Raw genomic sequence first — 20,549 nt, 5'->3', positions numbered from 1 at the left:
TATAGCTTTGGAGAAAAACCAGCAACTGTTTATCATCTAGTTAGAATCATAATTTGACCCATTTATTTAGCACTACAAGTAGCAATGCACCAAAAAGCTCTCCACTGTCCATATCATGTAATTCTAAGTTAGAAAGAAATAGTAACATGAAACATCTAATTTTAAAAAAGAGTAATATAAAATATCTGTTATTTGATTCAGGATTTGTTTTATCTTAACTCTGCCACTCTTCTGTCCAGTCTTATCTGCTTAGAATCAAGCATTTTGTTAGCCACTTAGGGAATGGCATGGATTATCTCAAATTCAGCAGAAGAAACCATTAAAATTCCCTTAACATTTTAGCTAAAAAGAAAAGTTTTACTGTTATGTGTTGTACAATCACCGAATCACTTTAGCATAACATCTAAAGATGGAAAGTTGTACTCCTCTTTAGGCTAAATCTCCCAACACTTTCCCGCACCAAGAAATCAAGCACAAGAGGTAGAAATTTACCTCAAGGATTTTGTAAATAGTCCTCTGGTATGGTTTCCAGCTACAGGAAATGGAATTAATAAACACAGCTAATTAGAGTCCCTCCCGTCTGCTCAATGGAGAACATCTGTCTACCTGTGAAAGGATGGTGGCAAGACTGAGTAGACTTTGAGTTCCACACAACATTGACCACAAGAACCCCTACACCAACTTGCCTTTTCATCACACCGTCTGGGGAAATGAACCACAGGTTCCTTCTCTCGGCTACAAGCTGTAACAGAGCTTTGGTTAAGTTGCTGGTGATCCGAGCATTTAGTTCAGTTTTCACACCTGTTGGCTTACCTCACTTAGTTGAGTGTCTGCACTTGTGTAACCCAGAGCCAGCCACTGCCTTGGCCAGTCGTTGCCTTTGTGGAGTAGAGACTCAGTGAGAGACCAGGCTGCACCTGCTGCATAGCAGCCACTGACAATCTGAGGAGTGGAGACAGCTGTCAGGGCAGCACGCTGCTACCTGCTCTGCCCCAGACCCCAGCGTCCCACGGGACCTCCCTTCCCTTCCCTTCTGCTTCCCTCCACAACCCCTCTCTCCTTTCCTTGCCTCTCTAACAGCCAGGATGTTGTCATGTTTCTAGAAAAAGCAAGAGCAAAAGAAAACCCTCCTCCTGTCAGAGGCATTGATAAACAGCAAGTTGTGGAGAGTCCAAATGTTTTAATTCATTAGTCCTGGCAAACTTAAAATACAAACAGACTTGCTTCACAAGACAGGAATGTCTTCAGCGTGACCCAATCGGTGTCTGTGTCTATTCCAGCAAACTGGCAAAGATAGCATGACTCCAGTCAGCAAAAATGTCGGCCGCTCCAATCAGCTCAGCCAGACCCAGCCAACTTGGACAGGCCACAAGCTGACTCTCAGATGATAGCAGCGATGATCCTGGTTAAGAATGTGAGGTTTGAGGTTGAGCCCGTGTTGGGCTTGATGACTTGATTCATTCTTCAAATGCAACCAACCACAAAAGGAGTCAATGGTAAATAAGAATGGAGCATTAGGATTTGTCAACCTTTTTAAAAACTGTAAACCTGGATGTCATTGGTACTTAAAAATAATTGGATTGTGATTTTGAGGTTAAATAAGTAAAATAAATATTAGGAGAAGGCAAAGACAGCCACAGACTGGAAGAAAATCTGCGAAACACATATCAGATGAAGGACTGGCATCCAAAATATACAATGAACTCTTAAAATTCAACAACAGAAAAACAACTCAATCAAAAAATGGGCAAAAGATCTAAAAGATATCTCACTACAGAAAATATACAGATGGCAAGTAAGCATATGAAAAGATGATCAACATCATATGTCATTAGGGAATTGCAAACTAAGACAACAATGAAATACCACTATACACCTATTAGAATAACCCAAATTCAAAATACTGACAACATCAAATGTTGGTGAGGCTATGGAGCAACAGGAACTTTCATTCCATGCTGGTGGGAATGAAAACATAAGAGTACATCCCACTTTAGTAAACAGTTGGGCAGCTTCTTACAAAAGCAAACATGCTTTTACCACGTGACTCACAAATCACACTCCTTGTTATTTCCCCAAAGCCCGCATACAGATGTTTATAGCAGGTTTATCCATAATTGCCAAAACTTAGAAGCAACCAAGTTGTTCTTCAACAGGTAAATAAATCCTGGCATATCCTGACAATGGAATATCATTCAGGGATAAAAAGAAAAACTATCAAGCCAGAAAAAGATATGGAAGTATCTTAAGTGCATATTACTAAATGAAAGAAGCTAATCTTAAAAGGCTACATGCTGTATAATTCCAACAACATGACATTCTAGAAAAGGCAAAATTGTAGATACTGTAAAAAGATCAGTGGTTGCCAGGGATTCAGGAAGAGAAAAAGGAAGGATAAATAGGTGGAGCTTGGGGATTTTTAGGGCAATGAAACTATTCTGTATGAGACTGTAATGGTAGATACACGTCATTACACAATTGTCAAAACTCATAGAATGTACAACACAGAGTGAACCCTAATGCAAACTATGGACTAATAATGAATAATAATGTATCAATATTGGTTCACTAATTGTAGCAAAGGTGTTAATTAGGGGTTAGAGAGATGAGGAAATACATGGGAATTACGTACATTTCACTCTGTTTTTTTCTGTAAATCTAAAACTGCTCAAAAGGTATTAAATACAGTAGTAAAAGGACTCAGCAGGTTTTCTTAATCTAATGAATGGAAGGCTAATTTGTTACGATATATAAACAATACAGCTGTATAGACTCAGATAATTAAAACATTCACATATAAGATTATTCTTTTCAGGAATTAATATTACTGTTTTAATATTATTTTATGGTTATAATAAAACTTACCAATGCATTATAATTTATCAAAGTGAATTTCTTATTCACGATCTCATTTTAATCTTCTAGAAGATCCTACACAATAGTCATGGTCAGTATTGCCATCCCAATTTGACAGATGAGCAAACTGAGGCACAGACAATTCAAATAACAGGCTTGAGGATGAATGACCATAAGAGAATTAAGAACCCAGATACAATCCAGATTTTCTAATTATTAGTTCAAGCTGCTTCCACTACACCAGGATGCACTCTATATCAAAGATTTAATTGGCCGGGCGTGGTGGCTCACGCCTGTAATCCCAGCACTTTGGGAGGCCGAGGCAGGCAGATCACGAGGTCAGGAGATCGAGACCATCCAAGCTAACACGGTGAAACCCAGTCTCTACTAAAAATACAAAAAATTAGCTGGGCATGGTGGTGGGTGCCTGTAATCCCAGTTACTTGGGAGGCTGAGACAAGAGAATGGCGTGAACCGGGGAGGCGGAGCTTGCAGTGAGCCGAGATTGCGCCCTACTGCACTCCAGCCGGGGCGACAGAGTGAGATTCCGTCTCAAAAAAAAAATTTTTAATTGAAATTTTCAGTTAAGAATAAGTCCGACTCTCAGCTTTTGTTTGGAGGAGACAAAAGTATCACTTTCTTCAGTGGTCCAGCATCCAGGTTCATCTGACACTAGCCATCTTTATCATGACACCCAAGTTCCACCCCAAGAAAATAAAAGTTCTGCATCTTATGTGTGCTGATGGGAAAGCAGATACCACATCTGTGCTGTCTCTCAAATTGGCCCCCCGGGTCTGCCTTCAGAAAAGCTTGTGGAGACACTGACATTGCCAAAGCAATTGGTGACTGGAAGTGGCCGAATTCTAGTGAAACTGACAGTTAGAATGGATAGGGATGAAGTAGCACCTTCCTTTTCTGCACTGACCATCAGGCTCTCAAGGAACCATACAGAGATAGAAAGAGACAGTTACATGTTAAACACAATGGAAATACTGCCTTCTATGATACTGTCAACAGCTCCTGACCAACACAGCATAGATCTTTATCCACAGAACTCTCTGGAATCATTAAAGTGAACCTTGGAATTGCCCACTGTGCGAGCTGCAGCATTGACAGCTACATCCTCATGACATTAAAAATGACATCAAGAGAGGTGTGGTAGGTGCCCAGTTGGTAAAGGGCTACAAAGACAAAGATTTCATTAAAAGATAATTTGACAACAATGAGAAAGGAACAAAAAGAATATGTCTAAATTGTCTAAATGTTCTCTTTCTGAATCTGATAACATAAATTCAAGGTTTTCACAGTCACAATTAATATTTACCAGCTCCTCTGTTCCCATATGAGCAACGATGTGTTTCTTGGCTCTTTATCCAAACACTTTCAAGAGAGTAACAAATCCGAAATCCAAGTGAAATCCCTTCCCATAACTAAACCCAAAATAACTACATGGTATTTTAAGAATTTAATAGAATTATATAAATTCAATCCAGAAAGGATGTGTTTCTGCATCAATATATAAACAGATTAACAGTATGTTTCTTGGGGGTGGCAATAATGTATAATTTTAATTTTATTCTTTTCAGCAACAAATGTGTTTTTACAGTTATTTGGAAAGATATTTTCAATAATATTCAAAGAGTTTTTCACATACGGAGCTCTAGCCTTGCTTCTGAATTATGATCAGTAATACACTCCTACCACAGACTATTGTCACAATTATGTAATACCGATTTCTCAGTACAACTCAATATGTATGTTGTGAAGGCTTGGTATGTTCCAGGCTAGTGTTTCTCCAAAGTACCTGATTACTAGGTGCCTTTAAAAAATACCCATTCCCAGGCTTTGCCATAGTGACTCAGTAGTCTGAGTAGACTCTCATTCTGGAAATTTTTAAAAAGAAACTTTAATGGCTATTCATAGCATTTAGAGAATAGTTGAGAAGACATTTTCCCCAACATTTTAAAGTCAGCTCTGTATTGCTATGTGACATATGCAGCCGGTAGTCTCCAACAAAGAAATATTCCATGATGGCAAATCAGTCTTCCATTATATCCAGAAGTCAGCAAAATTCTTCCCTAAAGGGCCATATTAGAAATATTTTACACTTGTGAGCCAGGCGTGGTGGCTCACATCTGTAATCCCAGCATTTTGGGAGGCCGAGGCGGGTGGATCACCTAAGGTCAGGAATTTGAGACCAGCCTGGCCAACATGGTAAGACCCCATCTCTACTAAAAATACAAAAATTAGCGAGGCATGGTGGCAGGCGCCTGTAATCCCAGCTACTCCAGAGGCTGAGGCAGGAGAATCACTTGAACCCGGGAGGTGGAGGTTGGAGTGAGCCGAGACCGCACCATTGTACTCCAGCCAGGGCAACAAGAGCAAAACTCCATCTCAAAAAAAAAAAAAAAGAAAAAAAGAAAGAAATATTTTACACTTGTGAGGTCTTAAGGATCTCTGTCACAACTACTCATCTCTGCCTCTGTAGCATAAAGGCGGCCATAGACAACATGTATAGGAATGGATGGGCTCTGACTTTATTGACAAAAACAGGAAACAAATGTACATGGCTGTGTTCCAAAAACATTTTATTTACAAAGAGAGAGCAGCCTGGATTTGGCCTGCAGACTATAATTTGCCAACCCCTCCTGATTGAACATCCAGTGGACAGCCTTATCCTGATTGAACATCCAGTGGACAGCCTTATCCTGATTGAACGTCCAGTGGACAGCCTTATCCTGATTGAACGTCCATTGGACAGCCTTATCCTGATTGAACGTCCATTGGACAGCCTTATCCTGATTGAACGTCCATTGGACAGCCTATCCGAATGGAACGCCCACTGAAGCCTGGTCCTGACTGAACGCCCGGACAGCCTTATCCCGGATTGAACGGCCCATTGGACAGCCAGTTCGACTGAACGTCTACGGGATGAGCGGCACAGCTCTACAGTGCACGCATGGGCAACGTGGGTAGAGTCTCTTGGGAGAAAGTAACCTTCTTTTTGCTGCCACTTTCTTCAATTCATTCTTCCCCAACTCCACTCCCAGTGGCCTGTCGATTCTCAGCTAGGTGCTGCGTCCCCAAAGTATGAGATAACCCTGCTTTTTTCTATAAAAGCATTGATATCGCCTGTTTGAAAAAACAGTGAATGCTAATTCCAATTGGTTCATGAGACTGCATGTGCAGGCCACGGTGAGAAAGTGCCACAGGGACCTGTTGCATATTGTGAGCTAGTCTTGTGCCGTTGTTCTTTGGAGGAGCCTGTTCCTCTGCTCCTGACCCCCGTGAAACGTCAGGTAAGGTTTCCCAGGTTCCCAAAGAAGCCTTCTTGCAGTGCTAACTTGCAGTAATGTTGTTACTCCTTCTCAAACCTTCTTGTAGGGCAATGCAATGAAAAACCACAAAGCAAGGATCAAGGCTCAATGACAAAAACAAGACAGCACCTCCCCCAGGAACTTCTTTCTATTTTAATTGACAAATAAAAATTGTATGTTTCTAGTGTAAGGATTTCTGATCATATACTGTCACAGTCTTTGATTTTAAGGGTAACTGGGAGCCGCTTTTCCTAATCCAAGTTCACTTCAGGCTTAAGATAGCAGAATGATCAACTCTGTATCATTGTGCCCCCAAAGCTCAAAAGAGGAATGACGGGTTAGAACCACTGAACCACTCAATGGTTTCTCTTTCACTAGCTTTGTGGTTCCCTTACTGAAGGAGACAGAGCAGTGTGCAACATTTAAGTCAGGCCACCTGGGTCCCCAACCCAGCTCTGTCTCTTACTCATATAGGTCTTTGGTTAAATTCCTTAATAAATTATATGCCACAACTTCCCCACATATAAAATGGGGGATAATTATAGTACCTGTCCTACAGGTTGTTATGACAATTAAAAGAATAATACAAGTATGTGCAACAATGCCAGAAATAAAACAGGCACTATGTAAACAGAAATCATTTTTTCAAGGGGCAAAAACATAGGGAAAAAACCACACCCAAAGGATACCTAGATTTAGAAGACCTAGGTTTGCATGGTGATGCTGCCTTCAAAAGCTGTGGAAGTTTAGATCGGACACTTCATACCTCCAGGACTCAGTTTTTTCATCAAGGTTAACAAACTTTTTTTGTAGAGGGCCAGGAGATAAATATTTTAGGTTTTTCAGGCCATACACTTTCTGTTACAATTACTCATCTCTGCTGTTCTAAGTTGAAAGTAGCCATAGACTATATGCAAATGATGGATGACTCCAATAAAACTTTATTTACAAAAACAGTAAATAAATGTGCATAGCTGTATTCCAGTAAAACTACAGACACTGATATGAGAATTTCATATGATTTCCAAATGTCACCAAAGATTATTCTCCTTTTGATATTTGTCAAATATTTTAAAATATTAAAACCATTCTTAGCTCCTGGGCCATACCAAAACAGGCTGTGAGACAGATTTTACCTGATGCCCAGAGTTTTTGGACCCTTGATTTGTATAGCCAGCAAGCAAGCATGGACTAACTCAGGGTTTCCCCAGATGGGAATAACGTGATGTGTGTGTAGCCACTGTTTTGCCTTTTTAACTTGATTTAGCTATCTATTTATCTAAATGGATTAATCTTTCATCAAATATTTTATTCATAAAAACTTAAATGGTTTTATACTATTTCAGTTTACCATATAAAGTTAATTAAATGTGACATATGTGTTTGTTTGTTTGTTTGTTTGTTGTTTGAGACGGAGTCTCGCTCTGTTGCCCGGGCTAGAGTGCAGTGGTGCGATATTGGCTCACCACAACTTCCGCCTCCTAGGTTCAAGTGATTCTCCTGCCTCAGCCTCCTGAGTAGCTGGGATTACAGGTGCCCGCCACCACACCCGGCTAATTTGTGTATTTTTTAGTAGAGATGGGGTTTCACCACCTTCACCAGGTGGGTCTTGAACTCCTGACCTCATGATCCACCCACCTCAGCCTCCCAAAGTGCTGGGATTATAGGTGTGAGCCACTGCTCCTGGCTTGTGTTCCTTTTTCTATAAATACCTAGACAGCAGACTCTTGGAGAAAGAATAAATTTCCTTTAATATTTTTGACTGTATGAGAAAATAACATTTATCTTATATTTTAGTATTTATATCTTTTCCAAGAATATAACCTAGAAAGGCTAACAGCACCAAATTTTAAAGCTTGTTATTATAGTATAGATAGATTTACTTTACCTTCTTGATGTCATCCTAAGGAAAACATAAATTTCTCATCATCTGTAAATATCCCAGTGTGTACTCCAAAAAGGAAGTGCACTCTCTTCTTTAACACAACCAAATAGCACCATCACACCAACCACCACCACCACAATAATTCCCTAACGTTATCCATCATCAGACAGCATTCAAACCTCCAGTTTTATCACAAACATTTTCAATTGTTTTCTCCATTAATTTTTAAATGTTTAATCAAGATCCAAAGTCTGGACACATGATGGACTGCTAAGTTTTTATATTTATAAATCTATAATTACTCTTCCTCCCTCTTTTTTTGCAAATTTATTTGTTAAAGAAACTATAGAGTTCCCAAAGTTGCACCTCTATAACGTTTTTTAATATGCTTCTCTGTTATCTTTGTCCATCATAAATTAGCCATTGGATCTAGAAACTTGGTCAGATTCAGATGTGACTATTTTTTTGTATTTTTTATTTTTGCAGGACTACTTCAAAGACAGTGAATAACATTTATTTAAAAGATCGGTCAGGTGTGGTGGCTCACACCTGTAATCCCAGGACTTTGGGAGGCCAAGGCAGGTGGGTCACCTGAGGTCAGGAATTTGAGACCAGCCTGGCCAACATAGTGAAACCTCATCTTTATTAAAAATATACAAAACTAGCCAGGCATGGTGGTGGGCACCTGTAATCCCAGCTGCTCCAGAGGCTGAGGCAGGGGAATCGCTTGTACCTGGGAGGCAGAGGTTGCAGTGAGCCAAGATCACGCCATTGCACTCCAGCCTGGGCAACAAGAGCAAAACTCTATTTCAAAAAAAAAAAAAAAAAGATAAAATATTCTCCAGTATTGACTTCATTTTGAAAATAACATTACTTAAGTATAAGCATAAAACTATATATAATCTTTTTATAAACCTCTTATAAAATCAAATCTACAAAGCTCTTATAAACCAATTTTATAATTTAAATTCAAATGAAGTGACAAATTTAAAATACAATTGATAAGGACAGGAGGCAGGAAAATACTGGGTAGAAGAGGGCAGTCCCCAGTGAGGGTGCCACCCTCAAGCCTGGACCCATGGCCCAAAGTAAGAACACGCATTCCTCTTTTCCTACTTGAATGTTGCCTTTTCCAAAATCACCCTGGCCTGCCCTGTACCCCATCCTGTACCCAGAAAAACCCCAGCCTCCGCTGGCAGCAGAGTGGCAGAGAAGTAGAGAAAAGAAGCAGCAGCTGGACGTCAGTGAAAAGCAGCTTAACTTAAGAGGGACAGCTTGATGGTGGGACCTCGAAGAAGAGTTCAGCAGTGGATGGCCAAACTCCGGGGGAAGACCACCTTCCCACTCCATCCCCTTTCCAGCTCTCTATTCCACTAAGAGCCAGTTTCATTGGCAAGAAAATCACCCACATTTATCATCTTCAATTCGTTCATACAACCTGATTCTTCCTGAACACTGAATGAGAGCTCAGGATACAGAGGGCTGTCACATTGAGCTGTTAAACACTTAAGTCACCCGTGCACAGCAAAGCTAAGACTGCAGTGTAACACATGCCCTCTAGGGCTCCAGGGGTCATGGGTGCGCCCCCAGATGCTGCCACAGAGCTGCACAAAATTCTGCTCCTGCTGACACCCAGAAGCACTCATCCTGGCCCCTGTACCCACTTACCTGCACGCTCCCTGTCCCATGAGGGGTTGAATGCTGTGGGCTAAGTAAACAAGCCACCCCTTTCACAAGTCCCGCTAAGGCGTCAAGGAAGATTTGCTGTTTTACAACTCAACTACATAAATTTAACATGAGGGAGCACGTTCCAGAAACAAAACAGGTGCACAAACGTGAACATGGGACACATTCTGTAGTGTACATTTGGTTTGAGTTCCTCCTCCCCATGCTGATGACTGAGTGCTTGTAGGACTTTCCCTCTGTGGCCTGCTTTGCAACTTAAATTTGACTGGTGCCTGTGACATCCTTGGTCTTCATGCAGCAAGAACACATTGTGAGGAAAGTGCTGAGTGCCTGGTGTTCGGAAATGTTGGTCTCTCTTTTTTTCCCCAACCACAGCTACATTTACCCATGAACACAACCCTCTTAAGGCCTACGAGATGTAGCCTAAGTATGCTTCAGACATTTCTCAAATAAGCTTCAGTGTTAAGGTCATATATTTACTGAAATTATAAAGCAAACTCATTGAAGTATTTCTAAAAATCCCAAACACTGAACTGCATGGCTTATTAAAGATCTGGTTCACTATCTTTTCGGTTTATGTCTTTACTTGGAAACCCTCCTACTGCAAGAAAGGACCAAATGCCAACAAACCTCCCATGTGAATGTGAGAAAAGAAAAAAGAAGTTTAGCTCTGAATGAACCTATATTCTTTTAGTTGCAGGAGTCAAGAACCAAGTTAACATTAGCTTGAATACCAACAGGTAATTATTGGTTCACAAAACTAGGAAATCCAGGGGCCTATTTTTTTTAGACATTGATTTACCCAAAGGCACAACTGATAGCGATAGGGAACTAACTTACTCCACTTCATGGTCAGCTTTCTTTACATTAGCTTCATTCTCAGATGGAGTTTTCCCATGAGTTGGCCACCAGCTGCCTACATTTATGTCCTACCAGCTTTACAAACCCATGAAGAGAAGACCTTTTCCCTCAGAATTCCCAGGGAAGACAGTCATTGCCCAAACAGGAGTGCCATTTCCCTCACCGTAGATAATGGGTAGTACTTGAACAGGTGAAGCCTGCAATAGGGGCTCATGAATGAAGTTGGGTAGGGAAGGCATTATTCCTCATATATATATGATAGCTACTGAATTTACATAGGAACTAACTGAGACTTATAAAGTTTCAATGATTTGCCCAAAATATATATATATATATATATTTTTGATACAGGGTCTGACTCTGTTGCTGCACTTCTGTTGCTCAGGCTGAAGTGCAGTGGCACAATCACAGCTCACTAATGCCTCAACCTCCCAGGCTCAAGTGATTTTCCCACCTCAGACTCCCAAGTAGCCGGAACTACAGGTGTATGTCACCATGCCCAGCTAATTTTTGTATTTTTTGTAGAAATGGGGTTTCACCATGTTGCCCAGGCTGGTCTCGAACTCCTGGGCTAAAGCAATCCACCCACCTTGGCCTCCCAAAGTGCTGGGATTACAGGCATGAGCCATTATGCCCAGCCTATTTCTCAAATTGATTAAAGAAAGAAAAGGAAGGAAGGAAGGAAGGAAGGGAGGAAAAGAGGGAAAGAGAGAGAGAGGGGGAGAGAGAGAGAGAAAGAAAGAAAAGAAAGAAAGAAAGAAAAAGAAAGAAAGAAAAAGAAAGAAAGAAAGAGAAAGAAAGAAAGAGAGAGAGAAAGAAAGGGAGGGAGGGAGGGAAGGAAGGAAGGGAAAAGAAAAGGAAGGAAGGAAGGGAAAAGAAAAGGAAGGAAGAAAAGAAAGAAAGAAAGAGAAAGAAAAAAGAGAAAGAAAGAAGACTCAAACATTCTATGCTAATACCTTCATGAGTAGAATACGTCAAAGTCCCATGAAATATTCTCATTTTAAGGTGACGAGAAATGAATTATGTGGGGCAAATACTATGTGCCAGACACTCAGCTAAGCCCTTTTCATACCCATGTTGTAATTTAATGCACAAAACACCCCTTTAAGATAGCTACTGTAATTCCTGCTTTATACAGGAACTGAGACTTACAAAGTTTCAATGATTTGCCCAAAGTTCCAGAGCTCATAAAGTGTAAGAGCCAATTTGTTTGCCAAAATTAAATCTCTTCATTGACACACCAAAATCCTGTTTATGGTATGTGGCTCAAATTGCCTTTGTAGGAGATACCTTTTCATTGGTGCCAAAGATACAAATACACAACGATACAAATACACAAATAAACAAAGACACAAAGATACTAATAGATTGGGAGACTCCATCTCAAAAAAAAAAAAAAAAGAAAATTCCCCAAACTGGAAACAAAAGATCAAGCTTCCAAGGAGGAAAAACATAAGATCTCATAAAAAAATCAGTTACCAGAAATGTTTTCATATTTCTCCATAACAATGCTGGAAACCAGTAGGAAATGGAACTAATCTTCAATATGCTACAGGAAAAAGTATTTCCAACCTAAAGTTCCGTATCTGACCAAACTATCAATCAAGTTTTAAGATTAAAGTCCAGGCATGGTGGCGCATGCCTGTAATCCCAGCACTCTGGGATTCCGAGGCGAGTGGATGACCTAAGGTCAGAAGTTCAAGACCAGCCTGGCCAACATGGTGAAACCCCATCTCTATTAAAAATACAAAAAAATTAGCCAGGGATGGCAGGTGCCTGTGATCCCAGCTACTTAAAAGGCTGAGGCCGGAGAATCCCTTGAACCCATAAGGCGGAGGTTGCAGTGAGCCGAGATCACGTCACTGCACTCCAGCCTGGGCAACAAGAGTGAAACTTCCATCTCAAAAAAAAAAAAAGTTTTAGGATTAAGGTCTTGAACAAAATTTTTATATCCCATGCGCATTTTTCAAAAAGCTACTGGTGTAAACAAGGAAAGAGAAAGCCTGGAACACAGGAAACACAAAGGCCCAACACCACACTGGGTAAAATGGCCCTTCGGGACGGCAATAAAAGGGAATCACAGTGACCCTGTGTGCCAGACCTCACAGAAGCAGGTCTGAAAGCCACAGGAATGGCTCCATTAGGAATAGGAAATGGTTAGACTACTTGATTGATGCCATATTGAGAAGACATTTAGGCAACTGGCAGAAGCCCAAAGACCTTTAGGATTGAATCAGTGATGAGTACATGGAATAAAAAGGTAAGCAAACAAACAAACAAAAAATTTAGCCTGCCCTCCAGGGACAGGGCTGAAACTGTACTGTAAAGTAAAAATAACCACTGTTGACTATTTGCCTCAGCTGTGAATACATTTACAGCAGCCTCATATTGTCAATATTGAATGTTGATCTAACAAAAATTACACTGTGGAAAGGAGGTGGCATAGAAAGGGTGTTTGTGTGTGCGGTGGTGTGGGGATGCAGGGAGAGAGCCAGATCCTCAGCCTGCATGGGGAGAAGCCAGTAGATAATGGCCGAGACTGGAAAAAGCAAGAAATAGTCATGCAAACACATGTCATAGAAGTGGGAGGTAAAGACCAGCACCATCATCTAGACAATGTTTACCTCTGGAATGGGGAAAACAGGAAGAAGGAGGGCTGAACCCTCTTGGGTTTTTTGTAATAAATCTTGCAGAACTATTTGACTCTTTAACATATGTGCATGCAAAACCTAAACAAAAATTAAAAGGTTTAAAGATCCATTTGTTGGCTCACTCTTGCCTAAAGAATCACGTCTTTAGTTTGGCATCCAAAGCCCTTCATAATTTGTCCTCCTTTCCTCCATACCCATCTCATGCTCCCACCCTCCCTACAATGGGGTCACACTGAACTTCTCTCAGTGTTTTCGATACTATGGCCACGTTGTCAACTTTGTGCCTTCACAGATCAAGGCCCTCACTCCTGTCACCTCCTCTGTGTAGTCATTTCAACCCCTGTCCTCCCAAAACCCTTTGATCATTCTCCTGCTAACGCACTGAGTACCACATTGTGTTGCTTCCATTTACCCACCCCACTGTCACCCCTAATTCAACCAAAGACACATGGTCAGTGCCTTGCCCTTAGCAGGGCCTCAATAAATATTTCTGGAACTAAATTGAACCTGGGATGCAAATGCCTAATAGTGAAGGAACCCATAAAATCAGGGAAACATAGAGAAAAGTTAAGACACATGGAGAAAAATTAAGACACTTTGGGAGGCCAGGGCAGGCAGATTACCTGAGGTGAGGAGTTCAAGACCAGCCTGGTCCACTTGGTGAAACACTGTCTCTACTAAAAATACAAAAATTAGCCAAGTGTGGGGGTGCACACCTGTAATCCCAGCTACTCAGGGGATTGAGGCAGGAGAATCGCTTGAACCCGGGAGGCAGATGTTGCAGTGAGCCAAGATCGCACCACTGCACTCCAGCCTGAGCAACACAGAGAGACTCTATTTCAAAAAAAGGAAAAGAAAAGTTTAGACATCCTGGTTTACTTTGGCAATATCTGTAGTTTTGTCTACTGCCAGACCAGGTCCAAGTTAACCTTTTAACTTTAGATCTGTTTTTGTGAAGAATCAATATCCCAAACCCACAGGTATGGCCAAGTGAATCGAGGCATCCTTGCCCCCAAAAGGCATGTAATAAGAACACGCATGCTCATAGTTTACCACAGGCTATTGTTTTGCTGGTGGGAGGTGGGGGAACATATATTCTTCAGGCCACAGCCGAGTGGCTACAGATAATAAAGGGGATTTTAAAAGCTGTGTGAGGTGGCCAGGCGCAGTGGCTCACGCCTGTAATCCCAGCACTTTGGGAAGCTGAGGTGGGCGGATCCTAAAGTTAGGAGGTCGAGACCATCCTGGCTAACACAGTGAAACCCCATCTCTACTAAAAACACAAAAAATTAGCCAGGTGTGATGGCGGGCGCCTGTAATCCCAGCTACTTGGGAGGCTGAGGCAGGAGAATGGCGTGAACCCGGGAGGCGGAGGTTGCAGTGATCTGAGATCATGCCACTGCACTCCAGCCTGGGCGACAGTGCAAGACTCCGTCTCAAAAAAATTTTTTTTAATTTAAAAAATCAAATTAAATTAATACTCTCTAAAGTTTCCTATAATTCTAAATTCCTTAATTTTAGTAGGTGGAGCCAGCCCCTGAATAAAGAAATAATTATCCACAGAATTTCTTCTCTGGTTTTGATTCTGTACAGAGTCAACTGGTTTGTAACCAACCAAAAATACATTTTACAGCAGTAGTCGAGAAAAGAGCAGAATAAAGATAATCTCTTCCTCTCCCTGTGGAAGGCAGTTACCAACACAACCCTCAATTTTACTGCCAAACCCATTTAGTCATGAGATATTTGGTACCCGAGTAAAATCCATTCAGTCCCTGAACACACTGTGAAACCTGAGGACATTCAGAAAAGTGACAAGAAAGAGATCATGTTTTGTTCATAAAAACATTTTTCAAATTAAGCCATCACATCCTAAAATAGTAGATTAAAATCACCCGGCAGGACTTCTTCCTGAAAGCATGCAAATGCACAATCCTTGTTTAGAAGTGAGTGTCAATTACTTGTGCACACACAAAAATGACTAATCGCTGGGGCCTAATAAGACACCTGTCAATTTTCCTTTTTTTAGCTTAGCTACTTTCAATTCATAGGAGTTGTCCAATACAAACAGCATTTTGCTGACAGTTTTGTGTGTTCTTCAGTGGTGATAGCATTCAGACTAAAATGGAGCATCAGATATTTCTATCCACTTCTTAAAAATACATTTTAAGAATTACAGTATTAACCACAAATGAATGGCTGCCCAGCCTCACAAATGAGACACAGAAATAGCATTGTTAAGTCTATCAGAGAAGGAATAGCTTTCCATCGCTGCTCCAGCTAAATGGGAATGAAGATTTCCTAGAAGAGTCCACAAATAGAATATGACATTTTCCTGGAACAGAAAAATTCTAGTGAAGGACAGGAGATTATCTTCTTTTGAGATTTTAGGATCTTATAATTTACATTAATTAAATTAAATTATGTCAAATAGAAGAAATATATTGATAGTTAAGACAGATTTCACAGATGCTTTTGTGTCTGAAATAAGAGTATGCATTATTAAACCACAAAAAGCCTTACTCAAGGTGAGCATGACAATATTAGGATCAAAGTGATATTTCACAGGTTGCCAAATTAATCTGAACAATTCAAATTAGACAAGTGTGTTCTGCAGGGCCCTTTATGGCCTGAGTACCATGAAAATGGAAGTTATTTATATATCAGGAAATCATTCCTGAACATGAAAAAGTATATTGCTTTAAAAAGCTTTTCGGACTAACTATAGCTGATTCACACCCTGAATGATAAAATTATTTATATATTCAAATTTTTAAAGAACTCTTTGAAGAGCCTAATTAGCATGCTTTTAGTATTCTTTTTCCAAATTTAGATTCTGAAATTCAGAATGAACAAGAATGACATTCCCTGTTTATCAAGAAAAAGTAACCGAAGATGAATCAGAATACAGACAGAAGTTTGTACTCTCTTTGGGTTTCTTAAAGGAAGACTTTAGGAAAATTTTATCTGCCATTGACCTGAGATATTTTTAATAATTTTCTTTAAGGACACATTAGGAACAAAAAAAGTAGTCATTTTAACGAGATATTTCCATTTGTGGCTACATGGGCAGTAGGAAAGAATGGAGGCTCATGTGATTCTGTTACTAATGTTAGAGCTAGAAGACTTCTTTCAGATCATCTAAATCATCCTCTGATTTTACACAAGAAAGCTCATCCATCATTTATATTTACATTTATATTTTTTACATATTTGTACTTACAAGTTTTCTTCATGTGTTGATACCAAGATCCCGAATGTCATTTACTTGACTCTTCTAAATTCATGTGACTTAATAAGGTAAGAATCTCATGGCTTGTTCAGTGACAGAGTTAGTATAGCTTAAGATTTATTCTAGCCTGCTACAGCACTGGAAATACAAAGAAATAACAAATAAAAACAAAACTCATGAACTACCCATTGCCACTGTTTACTGTTGCACATGGGATACAGAAAAGCATTCAAAAATGCTGATTGAATGGAAGAGCTTCACTGAAGAAACCACTAGAGTATACGTAAATAAACTACGCAGAAAGCCATGGAACAGATGGAATCCAAGGCTTCCTTTACCACCAATTCACTGTGTTATACTCTGAGCTAGTAACAATTTCTCTGCTTCCCAGATTACTCCTCTGTCATTTTTTAGATTTCATTAATGTTTATATAGATTGCATATGTGCCAGGCAGTACATTAAGGGCTTTAAATACAATAATTAATTTAGTTCTCACAATGATCCTGTGAGCAGGGCCAGCGTCCTGGCAAGTGTCACAGGGCCCACGCTCAGAGGGGTCCCACACTTGGTTTGATGTTATGCTGCTGCCATCTTGAAAGCTGAACAAGGGGCCTAGCATTTTCATTTCATTGAAATTCAAACAAGAGTCTCTGGAAGCTATGTAACCAGTCCCACCTATGAGGCAAGAACTATTATCACCCCAGTTTTACAGATGGGGAAACGGAGGTAAAGGGAGGTCAAATAACCTACCTAAGGTCAAAAAGCTAGTCATTTTTTAAGTCAAGTTTCACATCCAGGCCATGGCTGTGACCACTCTGGCCCCCTGCACTGAGGGATAACTCTGGAGGCCTTTATTGCTAAGTTCCCTGATATTTCTGCAATTCCAACGAAGGCCCTCTACTAAAAAGCATGTTGATTTCACTCGTTCCTCCTTCCATCAATGCTTTTTATAGATGCAGAATTGCAGTGAATAGAGAAAAACACAAACAAGCCAAATTTGAAAAAAGAACTGCTTAGCTAAATGAAAGGTGAGATGGTTTTAAATGGTCGTGGCAGGGGCTTAGCTATTTAAATGACAAGCTAAACAGGATACCTTTTGGGCTATTTCAGACTCTGATCCTCAAATTAGAGTTTTTAGGAGTGGGATCCAGAGCCCTACATGGGGAAGACCAAGTTAGCCCGGCATGGTGAGGCCACAGCAGAGGCGGGACACATCAAAGGAAGCACTCTGCACTGCCTTTTATAGATGTGAAAACAGCCCAATCCCCCTGCTGTCCAATGGGCAAACATAAATAAATGGCTTGCATCAGCTGAGGATCAAATACTAAAGAAAACAGTCAAGATTTCCTCAGGGCTCTGTGTCACAGGTCAAGTCTCCTGTAGAGAGAAGCATCTGGCCTCCTGTGGCTCCTAGATTTTCTTGTCCAAGTCTTTCCACACCCGCCTTCTATCGAAAGTAACCTTGGGTGACTCACTTTGACTAGAATATTTGAGCTCAAGGGGATGGAATGTAGACATTCCCATTAATCCAGGGCCTGGTCTACACCATACAGTCTCTGAGAGTTTATTATTATTATTATTTGCTGTCATTTAGGGTCCCATCTACACTCTGCTTTTGAATTTTAAAAATCATAGCCGGCTGCAGTGGCTCATGCCTGTAATCCCAGCACTTTGGGAAGCCAAGGCAGGTGGATCTTTTGAGCCCAGAAGTTTGAGACCAGCCTGGGCAACATAGCAAGAACCTGTCTCCACAAAAAATACACAGCTTAGCAAGGTGTGGTGGCTCACACCTGTAGACTCAGCTACCTGAGTAGCCTCAGCTACTTGAGAGGCTGAGGTGGGAGGATCAATTGAGTTCAGGAGGCCGAGGTTGCAGTGAGCCATGACTGCACCACTGCCCTCCAGCCTGGGTGGCAGAGCAAGACCCTGTCTCAAAAATAAATAAATAAATAAATAAATAAATAAATAAATATAAAAACAAAATAAGGCCTGGCGCAGTGGCACACACCTATAATCCCAGCACTTTGGGAGGCCAAGGCAGGCAGATCAATTTTGACCAAGAGTTCGAGACCAGCCTGGTCAACATGGTGAAACCCTGTCTATTAATAATACAAAATTTAGCTAGGCATGGTAGTGCACGCCTGTAGTCCCAGCTACTTGGGAGGCTGAGACATGAGAATCTCTTGAACCCAGGAAGTAGAGGTGGCAAAAAGCTGAGATTGTGCCACTGCACTCCAGCCTGGGCGACACAGCAAGACTCTCTCAAAAATAAATAAATAAATTAATTAAATTAAATTAATTAGAATAAAACTCTCCTTTTATTTGAGTTAACTCCCAAATGTAGATCAATGAAAAGGCACCCCAGATTTGGGCAGAAATGATGCCTCTAAAAAGAACCACAGAAGCTGCTATTCTAAACCAAGCACACTCCTTCCTCATTGCCAAACGCCCTTGCCCAGTGCAGACCAGAGCCATGTAAGCAACACTGAACAGGCCAGCAACTGATGCTTAAGTAGGCATTATATGGCCAGGTGTGGTGACCAAGGTGGGCGGATCATCACCTGAGGTCAGGAGATCAAGACCACCCTGACCAACATGGTGAAACCCCATCTCTACCAAACTACAAAAATTAGGTGGGCTTTGTGGCACACCTGTAATCCCCGCTACAGGGGAGGAGAATTGCTTGAACCTGGGAGGCAGAGGCTGCGGTGAGCCGAGACTGCGCCATTGCACTCCAGCCTGGGCAACAAGAGCAAAACTCCATCTCAAAAAAAAAAAAAAAAAAGATACAGATAGATGGATACATCAATAGATAATATATATGCACAGAGACACATAAATATATCTTAATAATATATCATAGAATAATGATATAATATTTATGAATGTGTTTTTAAATGTTAATAAGTTAACACTTACTGAACTGTGAACTAAGTACTGTTTTAAATATTTTTCATAAAGTGACTAATTTAACTCTCACAAAATTGCTGTCAGGGGCCAGGTGTGGTGGCTTGCACCTATAATCCCAGCACTTTGGGAGGCCAAGGCAGCCAGATCATTTGAGCCCAGGAGTTTGAGACCAGCTTGGGCAACATGGTAAAACCCTGTCTCTATAAAAATTACAAAAAATTATCTGGGTGTGGTAGTGTGTACCTGTAGTCCCAGCTACTTGGGAGGCTGAAGTGGGAGGATCACTTGAGCCCAGAAGATTGAGGCTTCAGTGAGACGTGATCATACGAGTGAGACCCTGTCTCAAAAATAAATAAATAAATAAACAAACAAATAAATAAATAAAAATTCTATGAAGATGGTACTAGTGTTAACTCCATTTCCCCAAGGTGAAAACGGGGGCACAGAGTGATTAAATAACTGATCCATAGTCACAAAATCAGGAAATGGCAGAGTCAGGATTCAAATCCAAACAGTCTGGTTCCAGATACAACGTTTCTAAACACACTATCCAAGGATTATTTTCAAATAGGAACCCTTAAAGAAGAAGCATCCCAGAAGAAGAAATTCTAATGGGAGTACAGGATCGAATGCTCTCAACTATTTTGTCGAGGTATTGGAGATGAGAGTCGAATGTAGGGGTGAGAAAGATGTAGCATAAAAGTTCCAAAGGTCAGCCGGGCGCGGTGACTCACGCCTGTAATCCCAGCACTTTGGGAGGCTGAGGCGGGTGGATCACGAGGTCAAGAGATAGAGACCATCCTGGCTAACACGATGAAACCCTGTCTCTACTAAAAATACAAAAAATTGGCCAGGCGTGGTGGGGGCACCTGTAGTCCCAGTTATTTGGGACGCTGAGGCAGGAGAATCGCTTGAGCCTGGGAGGCGGAGGTTGCCATGAGCTGAGATTCCGCCACTGCACTCTAGCCTGAGAGACAGAGAGAGACTCCGTCTCAAAAAAAAAAAGTTCCAAAGGCCTCGTTTGCTGGGAGGGAAGGCGGAAGAACGAGGAAATGTATTCTGACGGAGGGAGAAAGCATGAAGCTTAAAGGACATCTGGATTACGGAAATCATTGGAATCTTGTTTTCAAAAATCATAAAGAAATGTCTATGT

General features: G+C 40.9%; 1 protein-coding gene across 4 annotated transcripts in view; it reads right to left on the bottom strand.

The window, feature by feature from the left end:
- MAP3K7CL (MAP3K7 C-terminal like) overlaps positions 1-20,549 on the bottom strand; it is a 104,324-nt gene that overhangs the window by 43,546 nt on the left and 40,229 nt on the right. For 2 of the 4 annotated variants that reach the window (XM_021935548.2, XM_009202392.3), the window contains one exon: positions 814-942. The exons of the other annotated variants lie outside the window; for them this stretch is intronic. Coding sequence is in view for 1 of the 2 variants with exons in the window: in XM_009202392.3 (XP_009200656.1) it covers positions 814-942 (129 nt within the window). In the remaining variant the exon portion in view is untranslated. The remainder of the gene's footprint in view (positions 1-813; positions 943-20,549) is intronic. 4 annotated transcript variants of the gene reach the window in all.

Source organism: Papio anubis, chromosome 4 (assembly GCF_008728515.1).
Source record: "Papio anubis isolate 15944 chromosome 4, Panubis1.0, whole genome shotgun sequence".
Taxonomy (NCBI): domain Eukaryota; kingdom Metazoa; phylum Chordata; class Mammalia; order Primates; family Cercopithecidae; genus Papio; species Papio anubis.
Note: the sequence above shows the minus strand (reverse complement) of the source record. Positions and strands in the feature narration are given on the sequence as shown.